This window comes from Halichoerus grypus, chromosome 6, assembly GCF_964656455.1.
Source record: "Halichoerus grypus chromosome 6, mHalGry1.hap1.1, whole genome shotgun sequence".
NCBI classification, from domain to species: Eukaryota; Metazoa; Chordata; class Mammalia; order Carnivora; family Phocidae; genus Halichoerus; species Halichoerus grypus.
The window spans coordinates 1,330,219-1,353,191 of NC_135717.1; the positions used below are offsets into that span (position 1 = coordinate 1,330,219).

Here is a 22,973-nt window from a genome sequence, read left to right on the forward strand (position 1 = left end):
TATCTGCTTGTTCTGTTAGGAGGGAAGATGCTCACATGTCACCCGTGTCTCGTTCTGGGCCTCGTTCTCTCTACAAAGTTTCAAGTTAGGCTAATAGGGACATACAAGGTCAGCATTACTCTATACTTTATGAACCTGAAACTTTATCATGAAATAGTAACTCTTCTTGTTCCTGGCAAAGCTTCCTGCATTTTGATGAGAATATTTGTCTCCTTCCTTTTATTTTCGGTCTCTCCCCGTAGTTAAGTCTTAGGCGGGTCTCTCCTAAGCAGCCTGTACTGGGCGCGTGCATTTAGCACGAGTGTCTTCTGGTTGGAAGAGCACGTTTCTTGTGAATATTCTGATGCATTTCTTCCATTTTATCTCATTTTGTGCTTTGTCCTTGTCACACTTTTCTGCAGATTCTGTCTTTTCATTCTCTGAGAGGCTTTTCCCCCTTCTTCCTTACCTCCTTCCTCCTCTCCCTCCTTCCTCCTCCTTACTTCCTTCCCTCCTTCCTTCCCTCCTCCTTTCCTTCCTTTCTCCCTCCCTCCCTTCTTTCCTTCCTTCCTCCCCCTTCCTTCCCTCCCTCCCTCCCTTCTTTCCTTCCTTCCTCCCCTCCTTCCCTCCCTTCCTCCCTCCTTCCTTCCCTCCCTCCCTCCTTCCTTTATTGTCTTGCCCATCAAATATGTATTCTTTCTGTGGTTATTCTTAGAAATGCACACCTGATTTAACATAAAATTAACCAATATTGCCCCGTCCCCAGATACCATTTGAGAACCTCGCGATGCTTCTGGAATTCCGCCCCGTGGGCTCCTGTGCCCTCGCCGTGGCTGCACCCGATCCGTCGTTTGCCGTGGCCTTGGTGGCCCGTTCAGCTGCACCCTGCGCTTGTGGTCACAGACATCTTTGCACTGACTGTTGTCCTTTCCCGCCGCCGGTCCTCAAGCATCCAGACCTCCTGCGATCATGTGTCTGCTTCACTTTTGAAAGACAGTTTTGTTGGGTATACAATTCCACCAGTGTTTGGAAACAGTTACGTTCCCTCTGAACTTGGAGCACGGTGTCCTTCAGCTTCTCCGCAGCCCCTCGTGGCTCCTAGGAAGCGGCCCCCAGTCCGTGCCCCGGGGCACACAGGTGGCCTGGCCCTCCTCTGGCGCGGCTTGAAGATACCGCGGTCCGGGGGTCCCGCTTCCTCGTTCTGGAAACTGCAGTCTGTCGTCAGCTCTGGGACATTCTCAGCCGTGACCCCTTCCAGAGGCGCCTGCCCCGCTCAGCTGCGTTTATCCGAGGTTTAATCCTTCCAAGGATTTAAAATTTTGTTCATGTGTGTATTCGTCCTGTTTTTTCCTTTTTTACCCAGGTTTTATAGTCTCTTACTCCTATACTTTCATTTCCTTATTTTATGTCTTTAAACGTGTTTGTTTTACCCCCTGCTTTTGTGACGCCCAGAATCCAGAGTCTTTGCGGACCTAGCTCCATCTGTTATCTGGGGAGATCATTTGCATGTTGCCTTGCTTTCTTGTGGGTTTTGTGATTTAGAAAAACATTTCCTATGCATGTGTGTTTTACATAAATCCGTAAATAAATATGTTCGACCTTGACCCTGGAAACGCTCTGAGGTCTGGGCTGAGAAATGTGTGTTTGCTTCGGGCAGACGCTGACGTACTATGGGCTCGCTTCAAATTGTAAGTCTTACCTTGCCCTTTTCGGGATCATGCAGATAGTCTAAAACTCAGTTTCCAAACCCAGATCAGGACCGACCAGCGCCACAAATTCCCAAGGGAATTTTTAAAACACCCAGACTTTCCTCTGGACTCAGGTTGAGACCATTTCCTCGCGAAGGACGGGGATCTTTTCTCCTTCACGGTTTGGTGAAGGTGCGTGCGGCCGGTCCTGAGTCCTGGTGCGAGGCTGGGGGTCTCTGACCCCGCCCACCTGCATCCCCGGGCTGGGCGCCCATCCCCCTGGGTGCAGAATAGGGGGCAGCCCGCTTTGCCCTAGGGCACCGCGTCTTAGCACCTCCCCCAGCTCCTGGACTCAGTTTCCTCTTGTCATTCAGACTCCTGGCCCTTGCCTACTCCCTGGCGGGGTCTACTTAGGATACTCTGCGGAGAGCAACCCCAGGTGGCTTATTGAGACACATGCTCTACTGGCCATTAGCACTAATATGGGCTTCCAGGAGTCAGCCTTAGCTTCACCAATAATGTGGTTTTTCTATAAATTCTATTTTTCACTTATTTCTTCTTCCTAGTTTTTCCTTTTAGGTGCGTTTGATGTCTAAGTTCCTGGCTTTTATTATTTCTCGTTAAATAATGGGAACATTGGATCCTGTTTTCCTTCTGGCGGTCTGGGTGAATCTCCCGCTCTAAATACCTAACATTCTCTCCGTCCTTACAGAGTTTAAGTGGGGTTTTATTTCCTCTTCGACTGGACTTGTTTAGGAGACTATTTTACAAGTCTAGTCATAAAACGCGTATTAATTACAAGTTATGTTGCATTGCAGTTTGAGGATATGGTATCATAAATATTGATTTTTGTTGTTGTTTCAATATACTGTCAATCTTTCTAAATGTTAAACAGGACTTAAAAGGCATGTTCTCCGCTTGAATGAGAAACAATGGGAACGTATTTGTGTCTTAAGTAAATCCTGTTAACTACGGTGCTCAGATTTCCTCTTAACTTTTCTTGTTTTTGCCTCCTTGAGGGAGTCCCGCGGTGTCCCAAGCTCGGTGCCTGGAAGTTTCCAGACCGCGGAGCAGGCAGGGGCAGCCGAGGAGGGGGTCTGGGGGGCATTCAGAGAGGAAGCCACACAGGGGTGGAGGTGCCCTAGGCGGCTGCCCACGGAGCCTCTCCAGCCCCACCTGGACCACGTCTGTGGGCTCCCTCGCTTGCCCAGCCCCCGCCCCCTCCCCCACCCAGCAGAGCACCCCCCACCCCCACCCGTCCAGGCCTGTCCTTGCACTCTGAGCCCCGGGGTCCCCTCCGAGTCCTCCAGCGCTTAAACGCTGTGTGGTTTCTCTCCGACTGGATCCTGATCAAAACTCGAGAAACGAGACCAAATGAACCCAAAGCCGCAGGGCAGCGCACGTCCGACGGGCAGGGCTGAGCGAGGTTGAAAAGAACAGCAACAGAAAAATCAGCGAAACCAAACCCAGTTCTTTGAAAAGGTCAATAGAATGAACACATCTTTAGCCCGCGGAGCAGGAGGGGAAATCAAACATTACCAATCTCACCAACGAGGCAAGGGGCCCCGCCAGACGCCGCTGTCTTCGGGACTGTTTGCCATGAGCCCGCAGTCCGCGAGCGGCACAAACCACCAGAGTTCACTCAGGACGCAGCCCTGCGCCTAGTGAGGCGCGAACCTCCAGGCCCGGGCGGCCTCCCTGGCACGTCCCCCGCGCACGGCCATCTCAGAGGGGTGAGGCCAGCGTGACCGAGGCCACCATCAGGTAGAGACGCTGCGAGAAACCAACGTTTCAGAATGTGCCTCAGTCACACAGACCCCAAAACCCTTTTAAAAAGTAGCAAATTGAATCCAGAATTGAATCTAGACAGGATGGGACATCGTGACCAGTAGGGTTTATTCCAGGAACGAAAGGTTGGTTCTACATTTTACAAAACAACAACGAAACCCCAATGGAATTCGCCACGTCCACAAAGGAGAGAAACCATAGGATAACCTCACTTGGCGAAGAGAAGCCACAAGTGTTGATGATAAAGACTCTGAAAATTATGAACTGAGTGGAGCTGGAGTCAAACAAGGGTTCAAACTAACGGGGAGCGTCCGTGCCGAGACGCCACACACCTGCCCCCCTTCGCCGACAGAAGGGGAACGCCCGTGTCCGCGCCCCCGGGGAGCATGGAGCCGTCGTCCGTCCAGCTGATGTCTCAAGAAGGAAAAGGGAAAAGGGAGAAAGACTGGATTTGAGGATGTAAACTGTCTTTATCTGCAGGCACGACTTGTGTGCCCCGTGAATCCAAAAGGATCTACAAACTACCAGAACCATGAATTTGGCCAAACGCGGGAGATACCCAACCTCGAGACTCAACGCGGCAGAGATCAAGGGAGGGAGGAATCTGTGAGCCATGGGACAAAATGCAGAGCCTGGGAACTGGTCCCCCCCATAAGGCGCCGTGACTATGACGCAGGTGCACGGAATCCACGGGGGGGCGGTCTCTTCCATCCGTGGTTCCGGAGCGACTGGATGTTCACAGAGGAAGAAGGAGCCTTCCCCTCCCCCCGGACGTGAGCTCAGTCTGAGGTGGATCCCATATCCCAGCACGAAAGCTCGTAACGCCCAGCTTCCGGGAGGAAATGCACAATGTCCGCAGCTCTGGAGGCGGCAAACGCAAACAACACGCACAACCACTGACCTTCACAGACTGACGAACCGGGCTTAATTAAAGTGAGAAACTTCTGTGCGTCCCGAAGTTTGAAAACCCGCAGGCAAGCCTGCAACCTGGAACTCGGACGGACGTCTGACAAACGTTCGTGTCCCAGATCGGTAAGAGAAAGGAAAACAACCCAATTTCAAAACGGGCAAAACCCCACTCGACGTCTGGCCGCGCCCGCATGGGGGCTCCGAGTCCCCAGCCGGTCCTCACAGCAAGCACAAAGCTGAGCCAGCTGAGCACCCGCAACTCAGATCCGCGGAGGAGGGAGATGGAGAATCACAACTCACCGGGGCGTCGGCAGGTCCTCAGCACGCGGGCGGACACCTGGGTGCCAAGGGCTGACGGCAGAGGCGGCATGGAGAGGCTGGGGGGCCCGTTCTGGGGGCCCCGTTCCTGTGAGAGCCTCATCTCCGTGAGTCCTACCCGGTTCTCCCAGCAAGTGTGGGAGAAAGGCCGCCTCCCGCTTCCTGCCGGCAGAGGCAAGAGCCCCCGTGAGATGGGCCGGTGTGTCCCAGCACGGTTAGCGAGCCCACCTGGCCCCAGGGGGCGGGGAGGGGTTTGCAAGTAGTTAGAGCCCACCTGGCTCTGGGGGGCGGGGTTTGCAAATAGAGCCCACCTGGCCTGGGGGGGTGGGAGGGAGGGGAGGGGTTTGCAAGTAGTTAGAGCCCACCTGGCTCTGGGGGGCGGGGTTTGCAAATAGAGCCCACCTGGCCTGGGGGGTGGGAGGGAGGGGAGGGGTTTGCAAGTAGTTAGAGCCCACCTGGCTCTGGGGGGCGGGGTTTGCAAATAGAGCCCACCTGGCCTGGGGGGTGGGAGGGAGGGGAGGGGTTTGCAAGTAGTTAGAGCCCACCTGGCTCTGGGGGGCGGGGTTTGCAAATAGAGCCCACCTGGCCTGGGGGGGGGGTGGGAGGGAGGGGAGGGGTTTGCAAGTAGTTAGAGCCCACCTGGCCGGGTGGGGGCAGGAGGGGGGAGGGATTTGCAAATAGTTAGAGCCCACCTGGCCGGGTGGGGGGGCAGGAGGTGGGGAGGGGTTTGCAGGTAGCTAGAGCCCACATGGCCCCAGGCAGGGAGGGGTTTATAACAGCTGAGGAGTGTCAGCCTCATTACGGGCCAGGAAAACACAAATTAAAACCGCAGAGAGACACGGCCCATGAGGGTGGCTGAAAAGGAGGACGATGCCCCTCGTCACTGGGGACGTGGAGTCACCAGGACGCTTGCTGTCCGCGGAGTGGAGGTGGCTGGACCCCTCTGGGCGCTGGTTGGCTGCACTCACTGGGGCCGAATATAGGTGCCCTGGACTCGGCGGTTCTGCTGCTGGGCACGCACCCGCGGAAGTGCCCCGAACGCTCTCCCCAAGGCGCGGACCAGAGGTCTACAGAGTGTCCCAGCCTCGAAGCCCAACGCGAGAAACCAGCCCAACTCCTGCCCACGAGGGAATGGTTGAGCCACGGCCCACCCCTACAGCCGGGTTCTTTGTGGTGATGACAGTGGGTGACAGGACCGCGGGCGCACCTCGGGGACGCCTGGCCTCGGTGCCAGGCCACCGCAGCGGAGCGGACCCCGCCGTAAAGGGAACCCGGGCAGCGCTCTGGTTTCCGGGGCGTGGCGGGGCTGCGTCCACACTGGTGTGTAGCCGTGTGCAAGGGCACTAGGTCTGAAAACACTATGTATGTATTTTAATTAAAAAATACTTTGCTAGGGAACGCCAACCATCATCTGAGCCGTCCGTGAGTCAGTCACTGGCCACGGCGAGAAATGCAACAGTAATGACATCATTGGAGACACGGTGAGAGTCACCGAGCATGACACAGACACTAAGGGAGTGGGTGCCGTTGGAAAAATGGTGCCGGCCGGCGGGTCCCGGCTGTGAAGCCCATGGGGCGAGCCTGGCTGGGGTCTTCCTGCTGTCACGAGGTGAGGGACGAGCCAACTGCCCGGAGGCGGTGATCCGTCCACACTGCGACACCGGGAGCGCCCGCGACCGTGGCACATCCTGGCACAGCTGGTGGAGACAGAAGAGCGATGGCCACTTGCGGGAAGAAGTGAGCGCTGGTTTCGAAGGGGACGAGAGAACTTTCTGGAACTCTCCTGCACGTTGCTGGGGCTGGGGTTGCACACGTGTAGTAATTTGTCGCCGAAGGCTTTTCCGTCTCTTCCAGATGCCGAAGTAGCCGGTGAGAGGGCTATCAATGCCTGTGGTGCCCTTCGAGATGCGTTAAGAAGACGGACGGACGGACGGACGGACGGGACGATAGGTGACAAAGCATTCATCTGAGGGGATGAGTGTATGTGTTTCCCGTCCGATTCTTTCATCTCTGCTAAATGTTTTCCATAATAAGAAGCTCGCGGCAAGGTGGTTGGCAGTGTCCTGGGCACAACGTTGAGGGGAAGGAGCCAGACACGGCGAGCGCGCGCAGTCTGACTTGGTTTATGGAAAGTCCGGGAGCGGCCCACCCTCTCCGGGGCGAGCGGCGCCCTCCTGCGCGTGCAGGCTCAGAGGATGTTCTGCGCTGGGGGCCGAGCACCTGGGCCATCCAGCCATCTGCACCTTACGATCGGTGAGTCTTTAGTCATATTTTCATGCTTCAGTAGAAATTTACATTATGCAGACGCTTGGGAAAACGGGGACGGACCGGGAGGTCCTCACCCCGGGGAACGGCTCGGCACCCTGAGGCCGGACACACGTTCCCTTCGAGTCCTCGCAAGAAGCTGGAAGCCTCCCCCAGGCCCTGCGGCCGCCCTACGGTCCTCACTGCCGTGTGGGTCCCCGGTAATTAAGACGGCTCTGTGGGGCGCCTCGGCGGGGGTGGGGGTGGGGGCGGGGGGGGCCCAGGCCGACCTGCCTGTTGTGGGAGCCTGATTTATGAGGGTGTGGGCGGAGGAGAGCCACTCGGGGGACAGGACGCCCCGTAACAGATGCAGCCGAGACAATTAGTTATTCGTGTGGAAAAAATGAAATTGGATTTCTGTCTCACACCATAAATAAAAGTCACTTGCGGCAGACGGGGCGGGGCTCGTCTCGGGGCCTCCCCGGGTCGGGGAGAGACGCGGGGCGGGCCGAGCGCAGAAGGAAAGACTCCTGTGTTGACCTGCATTAACGTCGAGAACTTTATCGAAAAAAAAAAGAGGAGAAAAGCGAGTCATGGGGGGAGGAGCCGTTTCGCGGACCAACCAGCGTGGGGGTGGCGCAGAGCGCGTCCCAGGAAGCCCAGCAGGAGAGGCGTGTCCACAGAGAGGGACCGGGGGCGTGTGGGGCCCGGGAGCCCGCACCTCGCGTGGCCGGGCCTGCAGTGCGGCCGCGGGAGTGGCTGGCGGTGCGCGGGGAAGGCGCGGGCCCTGCGCCCGGGGAGTAACGGGCTTTCTCTGGCGGGGCCGGCGTTTGCTGACCGAGGACCCAGCGTTCTGCTCCTCCTCCAGCCCTAAGGAAGCTCTCGGTCCTGAGCACAAGGAGACGCTCTGGGTCATCCCGGCACATGTCCCTGTGACAGGTGAACGGACACACGTGAGCTCGGAGCGTTCCCACGGGGGAGCGGCATGACCACAGGGCACGGATGGTTCGGGCAGGCCCTGGCGACGTGTGCGTGACCCCAGCAGAGGTCGGCGGTGCCCGGCCCTGGGGATGCGCTCCAGCTCCAGGTGCCGGCGTTGGGCGGGGGTGGTGGGCCTGGAGGGTCCCATCGTGCCCCACGGCACACCCCAGATGACCTAGTCTCACCCAGCGGGTCCCCTATCACACGACTGAATCAATGAAGAAGTGGAGCACTTCTTATGCCCAAGCACCCCGGAACAATCCGGGCCCGATCAGTGATTAAGGCTTCCTTCCACTTACTAGATGGGCTTACAGCAGCGTCTACACTCACTCACACCGCCGTCAGTGCTTCCCGCCAGGGCCTCCCCATCCCGGAGCTCTCAGCATCCTCGTGCCTTCCGCCGGCTGGACGGCGTGTTTGAGGAAGAGCCTGGGGTGGGTGCACCTTCTGAGCAGGTGCGGCATCCCCTGAGCGCCCGCGGGTCCGGGGTCTTCCCCTTCCCTCACTGCCAGGTGCACCTGCTCTGAATGTGGGACGGCAGCCCCATCCATCTGCGTCTGGCCGCGCTGACATTCGGCGTCCCGTTTTGAAGGGCAGACACCTGCCGCCCGTCTGTTCCTCTGTACGGAGTCCACCTTCTGGCCGGATGCCCCAGAGATTCCTCCGAAGCTCGCCCGCGGGTTCCTTCAGCTGGGACGCGGGGTCAGGGCTCCCTCCGCCTGCCTGCCCTCTTCCCCCTTGGGCGGGCCCTGCCCAGCACACCTTCCCTGGCCTCCCGACCGTCCCTGGAGTTTGTCCTGCGTCATGAGTCACAGGCTAGAAACGCAGCTCCGGGAGCCCCTTGCTGGGCCCAGGGTGGTCGGAGGCCGTGCTCGGAGGGACAGCCCATCACACGCAATGACCTGTGTGTGACATCGTGTCCCCTCGAACCCGGGGCTGGGGATGAACATGCAGGTGACGGGCGCTGTCGCCGAGAAGCGAGCTCCACCCTGTGCCTCGGCCACCCCATGGGGCCGTGTGCTTGGAGGACGGTTGTCGCCATCCCGGATGAGCTGTCACCCACACCCCGTCCCCTCCTAGCGGGATCTGTCTCCAGGGGAGAGGAGCCTCCCCGCTCTCTGCATGGCGTCTAATATTGCTTATCTGATGAACCTATTAACCATATTTCCCTAAATATTTAAACACTTGCACAATTAATGAATCCCAACTAGAAAAATTAACCAACAAAATTTCCCAGATATTTAGATATTGATTATAAACTTTAATCAAATGCTTCTAAATGTTTAATTAAAATCAAAAGCTAAATATATCAGATTTGCTTAAATTGCCTGAAGCGTCTTTACAACCAGGTAAACCTACAAGCTAAGGGCTGAGTGTCTATGTCTCCACCAAATTCTCGTGCTGAGGGCCTGACCCCCAACGTGACTAGAGACGGGCCTCCAGGAGGTGGTGATGGTTGAGAGCAGGCCGTGGGGCCCCAGCCCCGCAGGACCGTGTCCACACTGAGGGGACAGAGGGGACACTGGAGAGCCCTCCCTGACCTCCGTGAGGACACCGCCGGCCTGAGGCTCCACCGGAAACCAGCTGTGCTGGCCCCTCGTCCCCGAGATCTCGCGGGTACATGTGCTTTTGTGAAAAGGTGCGGAGCTGCGCCCCACCGGGTGAGTGGGCCCGTCTGCAGGGTGTCCCTCGGTGAGAGAAAAGCCTTACGGTTTCTTACCCCGACACCAGCTGCCCGGGGTGCCTCTTCTCTGCTATTCTCACGCCTTCCCACGGTTGCCAGAACTTTCCAGAAACACAGGGAGAGACACGCCCTCCATCAGCCTTGCCTGCAGGATCTGGGTTCTTCTTGAACCCACGTCTTTCCTGTGTCCACCCCAGCGAAGCCCGCCAGGGAGGTGGTTTGTCCACATCGGGGGCCACCGCCTGCCACCATCTTTAGGGACCTGGACGGTGCTCCCCTCGGCAGCGCTCACGCCCCCTGCAGACCCACAGCGCCTCCTCGTCCTTGACAAGTAGCACCCCCAAGAGGTGGGGGACCCTCTTCCTCCACGGGATCGCCGTGTGTCTGGGGCTTTGCAGACTCATCTACGACCCGAGCGTGCCTCGGGCTGAAAGACCGCGTGCGCCCCGGGCGGGGATCCTGTGCTGTTGGCACGCGCCCGACGCCCCTGCCAACACCCGGCCTCTGGAGACATGAGGGTCAGCGTCCCGGGACGGCGGCTCCAGACTCCCGCGGGGGGCGGGGGGCGCCGAGCGCCGAGGGGCAGAGCACCTGCTGCTCCCGGGCCTCAGGCGGGCGCACCCGCGACTCCCCGGTTTGGTGGCGGCGCTGCTAAGCCCGCGGGGTTGGCACCAGTGTAAAAACACACAGACACTCAGTGAACGGTCGTTCAGTCCACGGCAGAGTCTACCTTCTTCCTCGTTCCCGCACCCCCACGCCGGGCTGCCCCTGCGAGGGCCCCGCCGGCCTCTCTGGGCCTCCGTTTCTCCCCCGACCCGCGGGATGACGCCTTGGGAGGGTAAGCTGGGAGCCGGGCCCTCGGCTGCACCAGCCCCCCAGGCTTCCGCAGGAGGTGCGAGTCGCGGTGTGGCCCGGACGGCCTCGGCGGCATTCCCGGTGCCTGCTAAGAAATAATCAAGCCGCGATGTCCCGACAGAAGGGACCCGAGAGACAGAACATGCGTGGGCGCTCTGCAACGAGGAGGGGCGGCTACACGCGTGCACGCGCCCCACGCGTGTGCACCGTGCCCACACTCGAGGGGAGAGGTCCGCGCGCGCCGTCCAAAGGCACAGTGACTACTCCTAGGCGGCGGAGTCGTAAGTACGTTCTTTTCTTCCCGAGACCTTCCTACGTTTTCCAAATGTCTTACAATGACTGGTATGAATGAGAACAAAATATTCCCCGGACGTGTTTGTTTCTTGAGCAGGAAACACCACTGCTGCCTCCTGCCAGGGTTGTGGGTGCGAGGGCCATGCTCCCAGAGCCCGGCTCCCGGCGCGGCGGCCCTGGGGACCCAGGCCGGGCCAGCCGCACACAGGCCAGCTCTGAAGGGGTTAAGATGCGCCACCAATGCAAATCAGGTTTAATTAATCCTTTTCATCAGTTGCAAATATACCTTCTGAACCCTATTAAAAACATGAATATGCAAATGCAGACCTTTTTAAATTCTCATTTTCAAGGACTTGGTGTTGGGGTTTGATTAGTGAATTCCGTTAACAGCCTGTAAACCTCGTGCAAAATTTAATTTCCATTTTAGGTTAAAAAAAAAGAAAAAAGTCACGAAGGCTGTTGGTAATCGAGCTAATTATGGTGTTATGCTAACGAGACCGCACAGGGAGCCCTGGTAGGTGGAGGGGGCAGCGGCCGGGCAGGCCCCGGCGGCTCCTGGTGCCCTCTGGGCAGGCCCCCGGCCGTCAGCCCATTTTCCAGATGTGGAGACTGAGGCTCACGGTGGGAAGGAGGCCGGGAGTCCTGCAGGCTGGGGCGGAGACGGCGTCAGAGGGCCACCTGGCGTCCAGGCCTCCGCGGGGCGGCTGGCTCGGGGGGAGGAGGTCCTGCAAGGAGAGGACCCGCCTTGAGCCCCCGCCTGGCGCCCTGGGCCCCTGTCCATGGGGGACGCTGCTCAGTGCTTCCTGGCTCTGCTGAGTCCCCATGAACTCCCGGGTGACCTGCTGGGACAGCCCCTTGTCTGACTAATTAAAGACGAAGACAGTCTGACACGTGTCACGCACACAGTGAGCCTGGACTGACCCGCGGTGGACGAGACAGGGTCCTGTCCCAGTGGAGGCCGGCGGTGGGCGTAAAAGACGACACTGGGCTGCCCAGACGCGGTGCGCCGTAAAATGAACGTCTCAATTATTTATATTGATTACACGTTGAAGTGACATTTTGGAATCCTTGGCTTAAATAAAATATATTTTCTAAACTCAGTTTCACCTGTTTCTTCTTACTTTTTCAATGTGACTACTGAGCAAGTTCAAAGCACGCGTGTGTGGTTTGCGCGTTATTTCTGTGGGTTCCCGAGAAGACAGGCGCCTGGTGGAGAACGCGTGTGCCGCGGGGCCGAGGACGTACGTACCGCCTGTGTGTTGTCAACGAAATACGCGTGACGACGAGGCCAGGGGCCGAGAGGGGCCGCAGGAGGAATAGCGCAGGGGCAGGGGATGACGGTGTCGCTGCCGCAAATCCCACGGGGGTGGGGCTTAAACGGAAATTCTCCCCCACGTCCCGGGGGCTGGGAGTCCAAGGTCAAGGTGTGCATGGGGCTGGTTCCTCCTGAGGCCTCTCTCTGTGGTGTGCAGACGCCGAGTTCTCCGTGTCCTCGCGTGGTCGTGCCCCTGTGCGTGTCTCCTCCTCTTCTAGGACCCAGTCCGCGTGACCTCACTTTACCTTAACCCCCTTCTCCAAATACATCACGTTCCGAGGTCCTGGGGCTTGAACCTGTGGATCTGGGGAACACAACTCAGCCCCTCACGGAGGTGGGCCAGGTGAGATGCGGGGCGGCAAGACGCGATGGGACTGGCGGGTCCAAGGCGCCCGAGGAGTCCAGGTCTCAGAGACAGTCACCGGTTAGAAACCCCCCAGTACTACCCTCATTCTTGAAAAGGTACATTTGAGGGGCGCCTGGGTGGCTCAGTCGTTAAGCGTCTGCCTTTGGCTCGGGTCATGATCTCAGGGTCCTGGGATCGAGCCCCGCATCGGGCTCCCTGCTCGGCGGGGAGCCTGCTTCTCCCTCTGACCCTCTGCCTCTCTCCCTGCTTGTGTTCCCTCTCTGTCTGTCTCTGTATCTCCATGTCTCAAATGAATTAATAAAATCTTAAAAAAAAAAAAAAAGAAAAGGTACATTTGGGAAATCTGGAGCCGTGCATACAGCGGGGACCAGAACCATAAGAAGAAGGTTTACAAGCAAGACACACTTGTTAATTTGGTTTGGTTTGTTTTGGCTTTTGTTTTGTTTTTAAAAAAATGACCAAAATGGCTGAGAACTCTGACCGTTCTGAGAAATGCTGTCAATTTTACTTTAAAATGAGACTCGGGTGTTTCTGTGCATTATTGTTTTCAATAAAACTTCCTAAGTGTTTTAGGAAGAACAACAGCACAACGCCAGTGAAATGCATCAGTAGATGCTTCCGTGGAAAACCTCCAAGACGATTCGGTGAGAACAGCGAGGCTTCAGAACAATCCGCAACTACTGTGCAAACCTCCCGAATCCAGCGTACTTCTGTGTGTCCGTACGTTAGGCGTGCACGTCCATCCACGGACGGAAGGGGCTGGGACGGGCTGAAGGGTGGTTTTTCTTTACATTGAAAATCTGTTCAACAAGGCGAGTGGCGGCTGCTCTCGGACCCGCGCTCCATCACTGGCCCCCGTGCTGTGTGATTTGGGGCAAGGCCCTGCCCCTCTCTGGTCTGGAGCAGGAAGGGAAGCAGTTTGGACAAGCCAGGTGTCCTCACTGTGAGCGCACGCACGGACACAGCACACGCACACACGTGCACACAGGCACGTACGTGCAAAGGCGCACACACAGAGGTGTGCACGGACACGCAGTCCCGTATGTCCACACGCCTGGACTTGCTTGGCTCTGGCGTCCTGCTGACGTTTAACCGTGAGGGAAATGGGCCAAGTTGGACCCAGGAGCTGGGGTCTCGCGGAACCTGGTCGGGAGGGCTGGGCACGTGACCCGAGGCAGGTCCCTGCCCTTTCTGGACCCAGCGCCACTACGGGACCGGGAGGAATTTGCAGGCGGGAGGGAAGTCTGCGGGCTTCGCAGCCTCGGGTCCAATGCAGATTCCGACTGGGTTGGTCCAGGCAGGCCCAGGGAACCTGCGCCTCTAACGGCTCCCGGGGCTGCTGCTGTGGGTCCCCATGCACGCACGCGGTTGCAGCGCCAGGCTGGGTGCGGGTGGGGGTGGGGGTCCCGCAGAGGCCCCAGCAGGCGGCGCTGTCCTCCCTGGAGCCTCCGGGAAGCTGGAAGGAGCCCTGCCGCACTCAAATCCTGTTACATCCTGGCAATTAGAGTTTATCGCTGTGGCACTAATCCCTTAAAATTAGTCATTAGTGGCTTAAGAACCATTTAGCATCGGGTGCCCACTAATGAGTTGGCAGAAGTAGGGATCTGCCAGAAAGAACCAGAACTTTCGTGCGCTGTCTGCACCTCCCTGGCTCCCTGGGCGGGCGGCCCCAAGGGGCCTGGACCGACTCCAGCAGCAGGCGCCTGAGTCAGCCCGGGGCTGGGGGTGCTGGTGGGGACCTGCTGCCCGTCCCACCCGGGAGGGCGGGCCTCTCCCGCACCTGCACGCTTCTTCTGGAGAGGAAAACCCCGCCATGGAACACAGGGACCGTCCCCCGCCGGCTGGCCCTGTGTCGGCGCTGGGTGGGTGGGCCGGGCCCCGGTGGGCTCTCCAGCTGGAAGGGGCCTTGGAGACCCTCCCTCTGTGGAGCGAGGAAGTTGGGGGCCGTGGCAGGGACGAGGCCCACGTCTGGGCGTCTGGACCCGAGGGAGGGCCTTGGCTGGGTTTTAGCTGCCTGGCCCCCACCCTGCCCTCCTACAGAAGCGGGGATGGCGGGCGGGCGGCCCAGGCTCCACCGATCCAAGAGCTAGCCGGCACCCTAACTGGAGAGGTGACGAAAGCCTCGGGGACGGACGGGTCAGGAATCCCAGACAGAGATGGTATTGGAGTCCTGCAGCTGGGGGGGCCTCATGGCGTGTCGGGCAGTGGGTAGGTGGTGGCCACGGGGCCATGTGTCCACCAGTGGGAGCAGGAACTGTGGCACGATGCAGCCCAATTCCTCAGCCCCGACCCAAATCCTTCCAGAACATTCCTCTCTTGCCCAGGTTGGCATTGTAACCAACAGTACCCTTTGGGGGCATCCCACCGGGACCCCAGGCCCTGGTGCTCACTGTTCCCTGTCGCCCACTGGGCAGAGGTGAAGAGCTGTCATGGCCCACCAGCCAGGACTCCCCTGGCCTTCCGGCCTGTCCCTCGAGGTCCCACCTGCTGCCGGGGCCCAGCTGGACCCCACTTCCTAAGCCATCTCGGCAAGAACCAGCCCCCCTCCCACCGCCCTGGACAGTGGCTGTCTGCGGGCCCGTGTGGATAGACCTGCACGCGCACAAGGGTCTCAGCCCCACCCCACCCACGCCTCCCTGAAGGCTTCTGACGGTGCAGGACGAGATCAGGCACTCGGCTCAGGCCGATGTGTTCCCGGCGCCCAGAACCAAGCCTGACACACAACGTCTGCTCATGATGGTCTGCGTGGACGAGTCCACTCTGAAGCCTGCACCCCCAGGAGCTTCCTCCCCATTCCCCGCAAGGAGCTCCTCTGGGGGCTCTCCTGGCTCTAACACAGGGAGCGGGGTTTTGGGTGCCGTCCGTGAGACAGGACGCGAGCACGCTGGGGGCTCGCAGCACCTGGTGCTGGGACCCCTGAGCTCACCTCAGGCTGTGGAGGGCAGAAAGCCCCCCACGCTGGGCCAGAGTCCCCGTGCCAACTGGCTCACGGCCCTGGAAGCCACTTGACCACACCAGGCCTGTTTTCTCATCTGCGGAGTGGAAACAGCAAAGGTCCCCCCGACCCCAGCCGTACTGATATCAAAGGAGCCAGAGGACTCGGGGTCCTAGCAGGAGAGCCTGGTGGCCCTGCGGCTGACCTTGGTGGTGGCCCCGGGGCCTGGCCAGGCCCTGTCTCTGAGGCACACGTCCACGGTCCAAGCTCCAGAGCGGAGCGGCCCCAGCCTCATTCAGCTTTGCTGGGCGTGGGGGCTCGGGGATGTGGGGGTTGGGGGGTCAGGGTGTGGGGGGTGTAGCCGGAGCCCCCCAGGGCGTGCGCCTGGAGGTGACACGCAGGGCACGCTCTCCCTGGGCTCTAGGGAGCAGGCGGACCTAGGCTGGCCCCACCCCCCACCGCCAGGGGCCTCGGGACCACTGCTGGCACAGCCAGCTCGCTGAGCTGCTCCCCCAGCTCTGCCGGGCTCAGATAGCGGGCTCACTGCACGACGTGACCTCCGCGCCCACGGTGAGGCTGCCCGGCCACGGGCTGGCACCACCCATGCAGACGCAGGGGGCCGCCGACGTCAGCACTCATTTTCCCCATGACTGGTGACAGGCCTGGCGTGCGGAGCTGCGCATGTCAATGAGGTGGGGCTCTGGCCTCCCACCCCAGGCAACCCGTCTTCTGTCCCCCAACCTCCCGTGCGGGGGGCGGGGGGTGCAGACCACCACCCCAGGCATCCCAAGCTCCTAGGCCCCCGGTCAGCAGCCCCCCTCGGGCCCCGAGCTATGAGCACAGAGGCCGAAGTCCCTCCTGCACGTGCAATGTGGGCCCCTTCCCATGCAGGCAGCCCCCGTCCCCGGGCCCCCAGCCTGGCCTGCAGGAACCTCAGCCCTGAGTGCCCGGCTGTGTGCACGCTGCTCGTCCTGAGGGCACCAAACCAAGGAGGGTGGGACTGTGGAACCGCTGGCCTCTCCCATGGGGCCTGGGGTTTCGGGAGATCCCCACCCCCATGGCAGGCCCAGCCAGTCCTTGCCGCCAGCACTTATGTGGGGGTGCTCGGAGCCGCCTCCCTGGCCAGCCTCCGAGGCAGCAGATTGGTCCATTTGGCAGGCGGGCGACCCGAGTCTGGAGTCGGGGAGGTGCCTTCACCTCTCTGCTCCACCTGAGCACCTCCTCCCTTTCCTCTGCTGGTGATGGTGGCCGCTGGGCCGCCACCCACTGTCCCCTGGTGTCCAGGGGCTGTCCTGGGGCCAAACGGAGGGTCGGCAGAGCGAGCCTGTCAGCTCAGACACACACAGCGAGCCGGGCAGGGTGGCCGAGGAGCAAAATTTATTTCAGGGGGAGCAGGGACGTTGGCTGGCAGCCCCCCGACACGGCTGGGTTTGAGCGGTGCATGGGTGGGGGCCCACGCCGGGGCGGGGACTGGAAGCGGGCTGGGACGGCTCGGCCCCCAGGCCTCGGGCCAGAGCAGCAGCACCGCACATCCTGGGGAAGGAGGAGGGCGGCGCCCCTGCCCTGCAGAGCGGGCGGACCCCGGGCAGCTGGGCCCCCGGGCAGCTCGCAGGGGTCCTGGGCAGAGGGGGCAGCATGCGGCCCGGGCCGGGCTGTGTGCATGGGGGCGGCTGCCCACGTGCACCGTGGAGCTGAGGTGCGGCCGCCGCCGGGGCGCATGGCTGCAGGCTAGGCCACGGTCTGGCGGCTGAAGAGCTCGAGGGTGAGGGCGCTGAGGAAGGCCGGGATGCTGTCCTGGCGCAGCAGGTGCAGCTCGATGAGCTCCCGCACCGAGTGTGAGAACGCCGTCTCCAGCAGCTGCATCTTGGCGCCCGAGGGTCCCGTGGCCTGCGAGGTGGGCGGGAGACAGGGAGGACAGCGGTCAGCGCGGTGGTGGCCTGGGGGTGCCCCATCCCCTCCCCCAGGGGGAGCCGCGGACACCCTGTCCCACGAGCGCTGGGCCAAGCTGCCCCTGGAGGGTCGGTGCGGGTGGGGGCCAGACAGGCACGGTGCTGCCCCCATGCCCAGCGGGGCTGGGCGTCTCCCCTTCCCAGCGGGGGGGGGGTCTCACCCACGTTTCTGGAATCTAAAACACAGCTCCTCCCGGTTGGCCCATCCGGCCTTCCCTATCCTCAGACCCCAGCCACCACGAGGATGGTGGCCTGCACGCTCCCCAACAGCGCTGGAAGGCTGCGAGGCGCTCTGGGGTGGGGGTCCGACACCCCGCCCCGGGAGGTGTCTCCCATCCAGGCGGGGCACGGGGCTGCTACTCAAGTTCACATCCATTTCTTCCCCGTCACACCCCGTTGGCCACGGAAAGGAGGGGGTTCCCACTGGCAGCACTGCTGGGCTTAACCCCGCTCAGTAGGCCTTGCTGAAAATGCACCTCTGGGCCTCAGTTTCCCTGTCTGTGCAGTGAGGGAGCAGGAATCTGGAGTTCTGCTGGCCTGCAGGAAAGGGCTGTGGGGTGCCGGGGGGCTGGGCAGTCCTGGAGAGCACAAAGTGGGGGTGTGGTCCCGGCTTCAGGGCCTGGGGAGGCCATGGAGGAAGACGAGTCTATCCCATGGAGATGGAGACAAACCTCCAAATGCCTCAGCTCCAAGCACTGTGTGGGACCAAGGGCAGGGCTCCCCAAAACCAGGTGGCTGTCCCCTCATGTGCAAATGGGGAGACCAAGGCCCCGGGAGCTGGGGCCCGCCCTGGGTCTCAGGGCAGGTCTGGGCAGAGCTGGGCCTGGGCCACAGGGCCAGGTGCTCCTGGGGAGGGGGTGGAGGACAGCCAGGGGTTCTGAGCTGGGGGCGCGGACGAGGCCCGAGGCTGCCTGAGCACTTAGACACGGGGCTCACAGTGCCCGAGAGACTCCCAGAAGCGGGGGGAGGCTGCCTGAGCCCAGACTGCACCCTGCCCGCCTGACATGGGCCGCACCTGCCAGTGGGCTGAGCCGGGTGAGTAGGAACGCCTGGGGCCCATGCTGGCCCCTGGGAACGTCTCCAGCAGGGGTGGGGGAGCGTTCAGGGCTCTTGCCTGCCGGGTGAGCTGGGGGCACGGGCCAGGGAAGACGGGGGTGTTTGTGAGACAGAAGCCTGTGGCCCTTGAACCCCATTCAGTGAGGTGGGCGGCACTGGCGGGGCGGCCTAAGGGGTGTCAGGAGCTGAGTGGGGTCACTGAGGGTCAGCACCCCCAAAAAACAACTTCCCTCCCACTCTGCACATGCAACCTGGTCAGCCCAGGGACGGGCTGGGGACCACGCTGCCCCCCAGTCTGGAGAGTCCCCACTCCTGGTGACGGAGGACCCCCCTTCCTGGACAGCTCTCACCAGAAAAGGCTTCTCCGCAGGGACCCAACCCGCCCACTCCCTGGTGCCGCCTCGGGGGCACCGGTTGTACCAAGACCCTTGGACGGCGCGCAGAGAGCCGACGACCGCCGGCGGCTGTCCGGGGCTGGCCCGTGGCCCACTGCTCCCGCCTGCAGGACACTCGCTCTCAGCCCGCGCGGCTCACGGGGTCCGCGTCCATGGCCTCTGCACGACGAACACCCCAATTACAACGGAGGCAAATGATCCTAACGAGTGTTTGTCCAGAGAACGCGCGCAGGTGTCCGACGAGCACGTGAAACCCCGTGCGGCATCACCAGCGTGCAGGGAAGGGCAAGTCGAAACCACAGCCACGAGCACGGCCACGGTCCACGAGCACGGCCACGGCCACGGTCCACGGTGGGCGGCAGTGCTGGCGAGGACGCGGAGTGGCAGGGCCTGCGCACGGCTGCTGGAATGGAAGTGGCGCCCCCACCGGTGAGAACATTCTGACTGCTCCTCGAGGTTACACACACGACCGGGCAGGTGCGGCCCTGGGTGCACAGTGAGGACTGGAGCCTCGGTCCACACAGACGCCCGGCCACAAGCACTCCCATTTCTAAGGGCCAAGAAGAGGGAACACCGTCAGCGGAGGAGAGGTGAACGAAATGTGGGGTGCCCCCAACGGGATAGGACTCGGCCACCAAAAGAATGAGGCTCTGAGCCCCGCTGCCACAGATGCGCCTCGAACACGTGCTAAGCACAGACCACCGCGCTCGCACGTGGTCACTGATCCAGAGCAAGCAGAACAGCAAGGGCGCGGAGAAGTCCCAGCATTAGCTCGGGACGCAGCAGATACACGGGCGCCACCCTCCCCCAGCAGCTGCAGCGGGCTGCCCGCTCACCCCTGCACACCGCGGGCCTCAGACCCGGCCCAGCCTGGCAGGTGTGGGCCCCCGTGTTCCAGGCCCCGAGCTGCCCCCAAGGGGCAGGCGGGCGCCCTCTGCGACCCCAGAGCTGGAGCCGGCTCTGCCTGGTGTCCCCTCCAACGGCGCGCCCCATGAGCCCTGAGTAGCTGTTAGAGCTCAGGGTGCCGGCGCTGTCCGCCTCCCCATCTGGTTCACAGCCCAGATGCTCCCCTGCCGCCTTCCTAGGCGCCCACCCCTCCCCGAGCAGCTGACCCTGTTCCCTCGTCCGCTCCTACATTTAGCCTTTTCATAGTTCAACACAAACCATTTTTAAACAAAAGTAAGAGAAACCACTCTGACCTTTTACCAAGAAAATCCTTTCATTTCTGCCTTCTGCTCAATTCTGAATTTCTTCCCCTAAATGTCAGGAGGGCTGATTCTCTGCAGCTGTGGCAGGGGGGCGGTGAGGGAGGCCATGCACGCTCTTGGCTCGGCGGCTGAGGGACAGCCGTCCCCTAAACTGGGGACCCCTGCCCAGGACCGCTGCCCACCTGGGATGGGAGGTGGTCTTCCGGCAGCTCGGGCGTAAGAACGGCGTTCTCCGCGTGCCTCCCCAGATCCCCGTGGGCTGCGGGGCCCTGACCGTGCTTTGTTTACACGCATCACACGTCCCTCGCGGCTGCAGCCCCGAAGCCCTGTCTCGAGGAACAGCACAACTGAAGACGAGCCAGCGTGAGGCCCATCCCGGATGCGCCAGGACGCCACGGACACAGCGACACCGGGCCGGGGGCAGGCTGGAAGGAGGCGTGACCAGGGCCACGTTCTCATCTCAACCCACATCAAGGCAAAGCCGAGGGCTTGCGACCGGCCAGCTGCCACTGGCCACGCCTGCCGGTTCCGTCGTCGGAGGGGCCGGGGCCGGGTCCTCGCCCGAGGCGGTGTGGACATCGTGCGGCTGCCAGAACGTGCCCCCGAACTACGCAGTGCTGATCAGTCTCTGCTAGGCTCTGTCGTGTTCAGATACCACCCGGTCCCCAGGTACCTTGTAAATCACTCTAATTAGGGGCTGTTCACTTAAAATTAGAGAGCAATTTTTTAAGAAGCAAATTGCCCAGTAAGACGTGTTGGCTGTGGCTGGAAATACTTATGGGCTGACGGCTGGTCTTTGCCTCCTCTGCCCCAGCGTCTGGGAGCGACAGGCTGCGGTGTGGCCGGCGGGCACCACAATGCGGCCTGCGCTGCCCACCAGCTGGCCGTCAGGCGCCCCGGCGGCCCAGGCCTCAGCCAGGCCTCGCCTCGGGGCCTCCTTCTCCCTCCGACGGCAGAGCCGGGCCTCCCTCGAAGGGTTCGGCCCAGACCTCAGTGAGGTCTGCCTGCCGCGGCGTGCATCGTGGAGAGGGGCCAGTGCAGGGGCGCCGGGGGCATCGCGGGCAGGGGTGCTCTGCCGCTGCGGGTCGGCGTAAGAGAAGTGTGCGGTGCTTACAGGATGCCTGGCTCCAAGGGGGCTTATTAAATGCATCTGGCCGCCCCTCAAGCCTGCGGCGTCCCAGCTGGCAGGTGCTTTGTGACACTCCTCTCGTGAGATGCCCTGAGTAGGGAACTGCCCCCCGAAAGCAGAGACAAGAGCTCCCCGTCGGCGGTCCCCTCCCGAGTCCCCCAACTGCAGGGGGTGGTGAGGCTTGCATAAGCATGAGGGGATGCCCACCAAGTGCAAGATCACCTTTTGCGAGGGCACTGAAGACAATCCCATAAGTGAAGAAACAGGAGGAATCCAGAGATTAACCCACTGCAAGGTGTGGGTCCTCAAGTCCTGATCTCAACAGACGAGATGTGCACAATGCAACAGAATTATAAAACAGGGAGCGGAAACGCTACTCTCTCAGGACACGGGGAGCTGAGTATCGTTTCTGCGAGATGGTAGCATCGCACCTCGTCATGACAAGGGTCCATCACCTCCCGGAGGGAAACACAAGACGGCCCCGAGCATCTCGGGTCTGAAAACAGATGGCAGCACACATCACAGTGACTCAGGAACCTCAGAGAGACACGAGGGGTCATGCAGCACACTTCCATGACCTGTGGGTCGAGTGAGATGAAACGCACTTGCGGGGTGCACCAGGCAGAGCCACGGGGGACAGGGAGCGCTGGGTGCCCTGCTAGAGAGGAGGGGTGGCCCTGCCAAGCGTTGAGGCTCTACCTCGAGAGACCAGAGAAACAAGGGAAGGGTCCAGATCAAGGGGGAATAAACAGAATTGAAAACAGGAGAGAGAGCTACTGAAATGAGAGGCTGGTCCTTTGAAAAGCAGCAAAAAACAAAAAACAAAACAAAAAAACCCAAAAAACTGAGAGAGATAGGAAAATACAGAAGTTGCCAATATCAGAAATGAGATCCTGGAGCTGTTACAAAAATAATAAGAAAACACTACAAAAAAACGTTTATGCCCATAAATCTGACAGCTGGGCACGGAGCAATCCCTTGAAAACCATGGAGCAGCAAAGCTCAGTCAAGATGAAGTAGATAACCTGAGTAGTCCTATAGCCATTAGGAAAACCAAGTTCGTAATTAAGAAGCTCCTCAAAAACAAATCTTCAGCCCCAGATGGTTTCACTGGAGAATGTTATCAGATATTCAAACGAGAATTAATACCCATTTTACACAATCCCTTCCAGAAAACAGAGCAGAGGGAACACTTCCCTGTGCAGAAGCATTTTCCCCGATACCAACACGCACGGCAGAGACACAAAGTCCAGAACGTGCAAAAACCCTCCACAGATTTCAGCCAATCTAATCCGGCAACGTATAAAACAGATTACTACACCCAGACCAAGGGCACCTCATTTCTGCGTGAGGCTGGTGCGACGCTGGAGAACCAGCCAGGGTGAGCCGCCGGGACAACAGGCCGGGGAGGGGCCCCAGGAAAGCCCCTCCGACGAAAACCCTCAGCAGGCTGGGAGCGGCGCATGCAGCCAGCTCGCGGAGCGGACAGTGAGGTCCTGGTTCTGGGGGTGGCACAGGCCCATCAGTGACATCGAAAGACAGCCGCACAAACAACCCCAATCCACCCTTTCAAGCCAAGCGCAGGATCCGTCCCACGGAGGGAGGAGGCTGGCCTCTTCACAGATGGTTCTGGAGCAGCTAGACATTCCTAGTTAAGCCGACAAAAAAGAATTCTGACTTAAACCTCACACCTCATGCAAAATATAACTCAAAATCTATCACGGACTTAAACATAAGACGTTAAAAAAAAAAAAAAACTTAAAACCCAGAGAAGAACCATTTCAGGATGAAACCAGGCAAAGAATTCTCAGACTTGACCCCAAAAGCACAACCCATAGAACAGAACAGGGGCGGACAAGTGGGACGGGCCCCAGGCACA

At 60.4% G+C, this 22,973-nt stretch overlaps 1 protein-coding gene across 11 annotated transcripts in view; it reads right to left on the minus strand.

Annotated features, from left to right (window-relative positions):
* Positions 1 to 16,717: 16,717 nt before the first annotated feature.
* MAD1L1 (mitotic arrest deficient 1 like 1) overlaps positions 16,718 to 22,973 on the minus strand; it is a 319,758-nt gene continuing 313,502 nt past the window's right edge. For all 11 annotated transcript variants that reach the window (XM_036074189.2, XM_036074187.2, XM_036074183.2 and 8 more), the window contains one exon: positions 16,718 to 17,244. In XM_036074189.2, the coding sequence (XP_035930082.1) occupies positions 17,086 to 17,244 (159 nt within the window). In that variant the 3' untranslated portion in view covers positions 16,718 to 17,085. The remainder of the gene's footprint in view (positions 17,245 to 22,973) is intronic.